A 10,385-nucleotide genomic window follows, 5' to 3' on the forward strand; every position below is an offset into this window, starting at 1 on the left:
TTTCCTCCTTTTGAAATCTTAATTCTACAGTTAATCAGTTTCACTTTCAATTGTCCTTCACCTGCCTCATCTGCTTGTCCTAACTCTGCTATGCCTCATAAAACCCAATCCCAAGTTACTCCAGTCTGCCTTCTCTGCTCCCATTTGTGGTTACTCAACACACCACGCCACTGTGTACTAAAAGTTTATGCTATGTGATCTGCCAGAGAGTTTCTTTTAGTTCTTCTCTAATTGACTGCTTTGTTGTTCTCCAACCAGGGCTACTACAAACCTCTTTCATTAAGCCATTTACACCACTTTTCCTCCATTTTTCACAGATTGAAGACTCACTTTGTAACTGACCTGAGAAAATGGAGGTCATTTATTGTAAGCAAGCTTGTTGTTTTCCCAAATTCTGAACTCCATATCCCCTCAACATTATCTCAATTCCCTCTTCTCTAGTCTTAGAGGAAGAGGAGAACCTTCCCCTTGTCAAGGGTCAACTCTCTCACTTGTGTCCTTGATCCCATCCTTTCCTCTCTCCTCTAGGAACTTGCTCCTTTGATCATCACCACCACTCCCTCATCCTCAATCTTGTTTTATCCACTGGCTCCTTGCCTCTTACCCACACATATGCTAAGATTGGTACCCTCATTTAAATCAAGAGTTCTTAACATGTAGTCCATGGTCCTCTGTAGGAAGCACAGATAAATATCAGGGGAGTCTATGAACTTAGATGGTAACACACACACACATATATGTACATATATATAACATATATACATACATACACATATATATATATATTACATAATCTTCATTTTCACTAACTGCTATCTAGAGTTATTTCCCTCAGTCATTTAAAGTCATTATTCTGAGCACTAGATTATCAAAGGGATCTGCGACAGAAAAATAGATTAATGATCTGTTTTAACCAACCAAATCTTCCCTCGATCCTTCTATCCCCTCAAGGACTGATCCTGTTTCTTTCTTCTTTTTCACTGCCAGACAAAAAAAAAGCCATCTGCTTTCTTTGCCTCTACTTCCTCTCCAACTCTTTTCTCAAAGCTTTGTGTTCTAGTTTCCATCTCTACCACTGAATTGAAATTGTTACCTTTAGAGTAACGCCCCTCCTCCCCAAGCCCACCCTGTGCAATCTTTTAACTGCTAAACTCAATGTCTTTTTTGCAGGCCTCATCCTTCCTGACCTTTGCAGCTTGTGGCAAGACACTGCTAACTACTCCCTCTACCCAGAGGGCTTCTCCTCACTGGATTTTGTGACACTGTCTTCTCTTCCTTCTCCTTGCTCCCTTTAAGAGGACTCCCTTAAGAGGTCACTGTCCATGTCCTACTTACTGGGTTTTACTTTTAATGTAAACAATTCAATAAAAAATTAAAGTGTGCCACTTTCAGCTGACTTTACATAGCCAGCCCCTGAAATGGAAAACAATGTAGGTGTTTTCTAGGAACATGAACTTCTGTCCATTTTTCACTGTTAACAGGGCTTAGGAAAAAGGTATTTATCTGTTTATTCTTAGGAATTCAAATGAGTGAGAGCTTGTTTTAAGGTCACTATGAATGCAGCACATTTAAAATTTTTTGATTGAAATGTTTAATTAGATGAACACTAAAAGCCAGTGAGGAGAGGTGAAAGAAATATTTTCCTGCTGATTACATAAGCAACGTGCAGAATATCTTGTTAATTTTTTCGGATTTAAGGGTTTTAAGTTTAAAGCAAATTATATCAAATAGAGCTGGAGACATAAAATTCTGGGCACTCAAGCAAAAATTCCAGAAAAGGCCTGAAATAAAGGCTTCTCCCCTTGTTGTGGAGATGGAAATTGTAGGTCATGATATCTGAAATGCATCTGTGGGTAACGTCAACATTGCAATGAGCATCTACGACTGACTTAGCTCTTCTCAGCAATAAAATGGTCCCAGCTAATTCCAACAGACTCATGACAGAAAACACACTGACATCCAGAGAAAGAACTCTGGAGGCTGAATGCAGATCAAAGCATATCATTTTCACTTTTTGTTTTGTGGCTTTTCTCTTTTGTTTATTGTTTCACAACATGACTGATGTGGAAATATGTTTCCAAGACTGCACATATATAACCTATATCAGATTGCTTGCCATCTTGAAGAGGGGGTAGGAAGAAAGGGAGGGGAAAATGTTGAACTAAAAATCTTATAAAAATGAATGTTGAAAACAACTTCTATAAAAAAGGAAATGCATCCCAAGGATTGTAAAAACTGTAAAATCGGTCTTGGGATGGGCCATGAACCTAAGACAATGGTCACCAACTTGTGAATGCAGTGAAGAGGTCTGGGCCATTAGGAAGACTTCAGATTGGACTTGGCTTGTAGCTAATATTCTGGTTTTCCAAATGAACGGGGGATAGGAAGGATTTCAAAATTACAATTTGGTGGGAAGGATGATAGTCAGAGGAGCATAGATTTAGAACAGAAAGGAATATTGGATTAATTTTATCACAAAACGTAGGTGAAATGCCTTGCTTGGGGTCACTTGTAAAACAGAAGGCATGGCACTGGGGTGAGCTTTGAAGGTCCCAGGGTCAATGGATCCAACCCATTGGATCAGAAAGCCAAAGCATTATTTTCCTCAGATTCCTACGTGCTCTTACTTTTGACATGTTTCTATCTATGCCACCATCAGTTGTTCAGTCTGCTCTGCTAAAAACCATCTTGGCTTTATTCTTAAACCCTTCTCTTCTTCTCCTGTATCTTCATCACTCATGTCCAATAAGGCAACAAGCCCTTTAAACTGTACACCTGCCTGACTTTCGAGGTATTCCACAATCTGGTGTCATTTTTACTTTCTAATTTAATGGCTTTTTTTCCCTCTCTTCTTTCAAATCTGTGTTGTTAGGTCTGGATTTCAGGATAGGGTGAGAGGAGAAATATATTCAGAAATAACTATAATGTAAAAAAAGTCAGCCACAATATTAATGACAATGAGGAGAAGGACAAAGAGGGGGAAAAAATGAGTTCAAATCCTGGCCATGGTATGTATTATCCATGTGACCTTGTGAAAGTCACTGAGCTTCTCTCAATTTCTTCAACTGTAAGTCTAGACGAGATAAATTCTAAGTCCACTTCTAAATACTTTGATCTTATACTGATAAGATGACAAGAGACAGACATCTCTGGTCAAGGAGGATGCCAAGTTCCCCTTCCTCCTTCCCTTCCAGAGATATTATTAAGGAGAAGGCAATGATACATAACATGCCTTGAGCTGTCTCCAAAGAGAACTGGCCCATTCTTTCAGATTGCAATCAGCATCAGCTTAACTCAGAGGGCCTCTATGACCTGTGCAGTGATGGAGCAGAACACTCCCCTCCTCAGGGCAGGTGTTGCAGGGGTCTGGGTGTTTCTGTTCTGAGTGTTTTATGGGTCTCTTCATTGTTTTTGGCATCAGTCCTTCTCACAATGAGATCTTTTGGTCCCGACCTTCCCAACCTTCCCATCGCATTCAAGCTAGCATAAAGTACTTCATGGAGACACCCAACTGGGTAATAAAAACAAATATGGCTCATTTCATTTGCCAGACCTCTCTTCCTCCTTCCTTATTGAAACATACAGTTTAATTTTTCTCCTATAAAATCCATTCTTATTATTCAGCCTTGTTATCTGTTCATGTCTTGAAAGGATTAGCTCATGTTTGACAGAATCCATGCTCCATTCCTTACTTTCGTTTTGGTACTTTGCCTGTGACAGAGGCCAGGCTAGAAGAAGGGCCTCCGTGCAATGAGGACAGACAACACTCCGTTGTCACTTCTGTAGCATGACCAGGGTTTGCTTTTTGGCCAGATCATTTTGTCAGCCATGTCAGGATTCCAGCACTTTGATGAACATAGTAAGATGTCAGCTCTTTGGGAGCAAAGAATGTCCCATTATGTTTTATCCTTGTGCTTCCTTGTGTCTCCTTGTACCTAGAACATGGTTGGTGTTTAATAAATTTGAATTGCCTTTTGGATTACATTGAGAGTGGAAGTGTCAGGAGTGGCATTGAGTTGAACTGGTGCTAATTAATATTGACTTAATAATTATCTAAAAATTGCTGGTTCTTCAATTAGCTAAGTAAGCAATAGTTCTAATGGTCTTTGAGAAAGAAATCTAGCCAGCAAACTCCAAGTTAACTAGGCAGCTTTTCTGGGCCATCTCCAGCCATCCTGATGAGTATCTGGCCACTGGACCCAGATGGCTCAGGAGAAGAAAGGGAGGTTGGTGACCCTGCACAGCCCTCCCTCACTCAAATCAAAGTCAACTGCAAGTCAAACCGTTATCTTTCTGATATCATGGTTCTCTTCACGAATGAAGGATAAGCACAATGACCAGTTCTAATGGTAAGGCCATTATCTTGGAAAGATGCTGTACTAGAAAGTTAAGATGTACTATGTTAAGATACAGAGTGAGTCTTGGCTCTGCCTCTGTCTATGTCACAGGTTATCAACAGGCTTGAATTAGATAATAGAGGTAAACATTTTTCAAAGAGTAAAAATCCACATGTAAGTATAATATTTGAGTAAGAACCCACATATAAATACAAAATCTAATATCTGAAGAGTAAACCCAAACACAAATATAAAACATTACTATTAATATCATAAGTTTAATCATCCTAGAAGTCATTTTTGCTAGTAATGGATTTATGTATGAAGTAGGACAAGGATCACATTCCTCAAAGAGTACAGAGTCCTCAGCAATCTCAGGTTTGGAATAGGACTAAGGTAACCTCTCTCATGATCTATTTGGCCATACAGGGTTTTCAACTGGAAATCCACTAAATGAGGCAATAGATAAACAATCTATTGAAATATATCCAATAGGGCAATAGATAAGTGGTATATTAAAATAGACTTCACCGTCTGGTTACTATGAATTTCTTAAGGCTATCTGCATCTTTGTGAAGGAATTCTGTCTTAAAGTTGAGAGAATTTAATCCTTGGATTATATGCTAAGAATGTGGGGGTGGCAGGGAACAACTTTATGTGTTTAAGGAAGACATTCAATATTCTATGAACCCCTGCAAGGAAGAGCAGAGCACAGTTGGGTTGGTTTATTAACTCCCCTGGTGGTCTGTTAACCCAACAGTGAATCAACCTGTACCCAAAACTTACATCCTGAAGTGGTCAAGTTGCTGTGGATCCTCAGGGATCATGGTTATAGGAGACTTAACAAGTGAGAGTTAGAAAGGCCATTTTACTATGCTGTTTGGTCACATACTGGACCCTATAACCTTGTGATCAAGGGGAAACTTGTGCTGCCACCATTATTCGCCATCATTCACCCAAGTCCGCAATCTAGGAGTTCTACTTCATTCTTGCCTCCTCACTTTTTACATCTAAAAAGGGACTAAGAATGTCATTTCTAGAGTTCTCATGTCAATCTCTTTTTCTCAACTCATATGACCCCCACCTGAGCTAGTACAATGGCCTCCTAATTGGTCTCCCTGATTCCTTTCTCTTCCCTCTTCCATTTATTCCCCATAAAGCTGCTAAAGTGACATTCCTAAAACACAAACCCAACGCTTCCATTGCCCTAGAACATTCTACTGGACAGTATCTACTAGCTGTAGCCTCATGGAATGAATTCAAAATGCTCAGCCTGGTATTTAAAAGCTTCCCCAACCTGGATCCCACCTATCTTCCCATTCTTACATATTATATCCTTTCTCCAGCTCTGCCTCCCAGTCAAATACGCCTGCTGGCTATTGTCTGTATACAACATTCCAGGTGATGCCCTATATCTAAAGCATACTCCCACCTCAGCTCTACCTATAAATCAGGAGCCACCTCTTTGCTATGTGAGATCCTTACGGATTCATCAAGTGGTCTGTCTTGACGTTGCTTTATTTTTTGAGATTTACTTAATTGTGAATTTTACCCTCTCCCAATCCCTTTTGTAAGCTCCTTGAAGGCAAGGCTTGTCCTATGTATCCCCAAGTCTTTACACTCCCAACACTCATCACAGACCTTGAACAGAGCAGCCATTTAACAATTAATTATTGATTTAAATCAAACCTCTTTCAGACTTAAAAAATTGTGAAAAATAACATTTGCTCAAGACCAAGTCTAACTAGAATAGAAAATTACTTATATTCCCTCTTTCCCTGCTATCCACATAAACCTCCTTTTATTGCTCAAAGTTTAGTGTGGTACCTGGTATAGAGTCAGCACTTAATTGAAATGAATAAAATTATCTGTCCAATCACTAGAGGGAACATGAAGCATCCTCCCAAAAAAATCTTCCTCCAGCAGGAGGCAGAAGAAGCTTCCTTGATGGCCACCACTTCTGATTCATGGACAAGCTACATGGTCATATGAATGGAGAATCTGGCTAATTAGACAATTCTGGAATGCCTCTGTCACCATCCATGTAGAAAAAATGCATCACAATTTCCTGCTGTTAGTCTTCTAAGCAAACCACATCAGTAGGGAGATGGGAGAAGCAGAATTGGCTCAACAGAGCATTGTCTCATTATCTGGCCTTGATTAGGCTCCTCTTTATCCTGGACTTTTCTTTTATGACTGATCTGTTTGTTTTTCAATCATGCCAGTTTCTACTTGAAGCTACCATTGGAAAATGATTTTTAAAACAATAACAATACAATTGTGAGTTTAATTTAAATGCTAATTACCATAACAGAAATGGGAAAGCTTGAGTTCTTTGAGTTTGATGATTGAGGGCACCCCATGAATGTGCTGGCTGTTAAACATCTCTGTTGTCTATTCTACAGAATCTACTGGCAAATCAGGACATGAGAAGAAACAGTAATCTGAGCTCAATTTTTCCAATATGGATTAAAATTAATAGCATTTATGTAAATGCTTTTAAGGCAAAGCACTTCACATATCTTATCTCATGATCATCACAACCCTGGGAAGTAGGTGCTATTTTCATCCCCATTTTGTGGTTGTTCAGTAGTTTCAGTCATGTCTGACTCTTTGTGACCCCATTGGGGGTTTTCTTGGCAGAGATATTGGAGTGGCTTGCCATTTTCTTCTACAATTCATTTTACAGATGAGGAACACAATATCAACTGTGCTATTTATCTATCCCCATTTTACAGATGAAGAAACCACAGCAGACAAAGGGTAAGTGATTTGCCCAGAATCACATAGATAGTAAGTGAGACAAAATTTTTACTCAGGTCTTCCCAGAATTCCATCCACTATGCTGCCCTAGTTGCCACAATCATAAAAGATTTAAATCAATATTTTAAAATATATAAATATATGAATATGAATAATCATATACATATATATGTACCTCTTTATATATGGTAGTGCATTCATAGTAGTCTCGTGATGGCAGGCCAAGTCGAGGCTGATCAATCTATTAAAAAATACATAAAAACAAATAATTCAAATACATTTGGACACCACATCTTGACAAAAACATTCTTCCCTATCTGTGAGTTGTCTTAGTTCTTTCCATAATAATGACATTCTGTCTGCACAGAATAATGGGTAGAAGTTACCAAGAGGCAAATATTGGCTTGATGCTATGGGACTATAGATTTAGGGTTGGAAGGGACTTTAGTCCCTTCCTCTCACTCTCACTCCAAATCCAGCTCATTTTCCCAAGGTCCCCTAAGGTGTAATGGATGATCTCATGAGGTAGAGAGTTCCTGTTCACTCATGTTTACTTCTTGGGCATGTTTTTCATATAGAAATTGGATCAGATGATTAGTGTCTGAGGTTCCTTCCTACTTTAAAATTCAATGATTCTGTAACTAATGTGGCACTGCCAAGGCAGTCAAATACAGACTCATAGAATCTCAACATTGGAGGATACCATAGAGACCACTAATACAACCTGTACCTGAAAAGGGATCCGTGATGCAACACAATGAATTACCACCATCTAGTTTTCATTTGAAGTCCTCTAGTGACGGAAAGCCCAGGACCTCCCAAAGCAGCTTGTTCTGCCTTTGAAGAACTCAAACACTTAGCAAGCTGTTGGCTGTCTACAGCCAATATCCATCTCTCTATGGCTTCCACCTCACATTACTCCTCATTCCTCAAAAAGAGTATATTTGGGAGAGGGAGTTGTTGAGGAAAATATCCTGGGAAAGTAACCTTAGACATCATTGAGTCCAATTCCCTTCCTTGCCTCTGCCCATTTTATTAATGAAAAAACTCATAATCAGAGAAGAGAACAAGTTTCCAGAGCAAGTTGGTGAGTGGCAGAGACAGGATTCAGACCCACATCCTCTGAATCCAGACCTGAAACCAGGTCATTGTGCCACTCTTCCATCTGGTCCCAAGGAGGGCCACTGCTAAAAATGAAACACTGATGCTGTCTATTCTATAGCGTTGAAGAATTGGCACAGAGAGAATTGGGAACCACCAAAGTCCATGAAGTCAATAGAAGAACTATGGGACTGGAAAAATAATCAAGAACTAGAATGAATTCTACCCACACACATTTATTGAGTACCTACTAAATAACATACATTGCTTAAAGTGCTAGACACACTAATGAGACAGCAGGTTTCTGATCTCCAGAAGCTCACACTTTAACAGAGCCAGGATTTTTTAACCTTACTTTATCTGTCTGAAGTTTAGCAAGTTCATGGAGTGTGATGCAAAGGCAAGAAGGTGGGAGAGCTAACATGGTCTATGCGAATCAGACAGCAGGTTAATCTGGTGGTTGTGTAGATTGCAAGAAGGTTCAAATAATGTACAATTAGCCTGGCAAAGACTCTGAAGAGCTCTCAACCATGACTCCAGAACACTTCATTTTGCTTTGTTTACAGATCTCCAATACAAAACCCTCTCTGAAGTTTCTAGGCTTGACCTAAAAAGTTCTCAAGAAGTGAATGTTTTGCAACTTCTATCAGATTCATGAGTTTCAACAGCAGCTGTCCAGGGTGCAATATTCAATCATCTACACGAGCTGCAGTGTGACATTTGGGTTACATGATTCAAAGGACACTGCAGTGTTTTCTATGCAGTGAGGAAAAAATGGGGGCCAAATTCCTTTGTGGAGAACTTCTCATTGTTTTCTTCTGCTTTCTTTACGAAAAGGAGCCTGTATTCTTTTCATGAGCATAACAGTCAGTCACCTTATTTCTTCATTCTTTCAAGTCCAGCATCCTTTTACTTTCTGTGATTAGGTTATAAACCTTGGGGAGTGGAGGGCAAAGAGGAAATGCTTGCCAAATACATGATTAAAGAAACCCTTTTCTTATGAGAATCTCACATATCCTTGACAGTATATAGATTTATTGCTCACAAAATGTAAATGAGCAAATGCTGTATTTCTAGATAGCAATGAGATCAATGAGTATGTAAGCTTTATTGTATTAGGCTATGACAATAAGGGGAAGCTTACATGAATAATATGATTCATGGAGTTCTTATCATCTGTGCCAACGAAAAGATTGATCAGCACTTTTTTCCCAAATTTTGAGTTCAACTCTGCAATGGATTGTTCAGCTGTCCAAGAAGTACCTAAGGTGATGAAAGACAAAGTCAAGCTTTTAAAGACATATATATGGAGAGTGGAAATTAATGTGAAATTCTTTTTGAATTTGGCAACAAACATATGCTATGTGCCAACTGCCTTACCATATACTGTTTCCCAGTTGTCCATTGCTACTGGCCACTCATGGATCTCTGATAAGAGTTTTAGTAAAGGTTCACCACCTCTGCTATCGATTACAGCTTTGGGAAACAGGGAAGAAAGAAAGGATTCAATAGGAAGTCTGGCAATAGTTCTATGCCAGTGAACTCTGTGCCAATGGACCAAAGTGCAGTTTGGATAAAAATCCAGGGACTAAGATTCGTGTGAGGGACACTTACATTCATTTAAGCAGGATCTGTACAGTGTTTTGGCTTTCTGTACTGCCACTATATCTTCAGGTTTTGGCTCCTCAAGGACACCTGAAAACAGGGCATTTAAAATAGGGGTTAACACTCATCTTCAACCTCCATGAATTTACACAGGCTGTTGTCATGATTCCTCACCCCTTCCTCCTAGAAGCCCTTGCTCCCTTCAAAGTTCAGCTCAAGGGCCATGTCTTCTAAGAGATCTTTCCTTGTTCCCCCAGCTGTTGGCATTCCCAGATATAATTCTGCATTCATTTGGTATCTATTTGGCATTACTTTTGTCTGTACGTGTTTTTAACCAGCAGAATCAAGCAACTCCTTAAGGGAAGGGACTATTTTTCTATTTATTTTGCCTGGATGAAGCGTAGTGTATAGTGTACCTCATAGGGACAAAATAAATTCTATTTGAATTACTGAACTCAGCTTTACAACTTTTAATTAAAGCTCTCCACAGATTCAATATAAACCTTGTCTTTCTAGAAACAGATCTCTTCTTTTTTGGCACAGGTAAAAGAGAAACCTCTTCCAAAACCCAAGAAACCA

The 10,385-nt window shown here is 39.3% G+C and overlaps 1 protein-coding gene across 4 annotated transcripts in view; it reads right to left on the reverse strand.

Moving 5' to 3' along the window:
- Positions 1-10,385, reverse strand: part of MME (membrane metalloendopeptidase) — a 130,232-nt gene that overhangs the window by 71,157 nt on the left and 48,690 nt on the right. For all 4 annotated transcript variants that reach the window (XM_072618674.1, XM_072618675.1, XM_072618676.1 and 1 more), the window contains 4 exons: positions 9,816-9,896; positions 9,582-9,677; positions 9,346-9,464; positions 7,276-7,341 (listed from right to left, as the gene is read on the reverse strand). In XM_072618674.1, the coding sequence (XP_072474775.1) occupies positions 7,276-7,341; positions 9,346-9,464; positions 9,582-9,677; positions 9,816-9,896 (362 nt within the window). The remainder of the gene's footprint in view (positions 1-7,275; positions 7,342-9,345; positions 9,465-9,581; positions 9,678-9,815; positions 9,897-10,385) is intronic.

Source organism: Notamacropus eugenii, chromosome 6, assembly GCF_028372415.1.
Source record: "Notamacropus eugenii isolate mMacEug1 chromosome 6, mMacEug1.pri_v2, whole genome shotgun sequence".
In the NCBI taxonomy this organism is placed as follows: Eukaryota; Metazoa; Chordata; class Mammalia; order Diprotodontia; family Macropodidae; genus Notamacropus; species Notamacropus eugenii.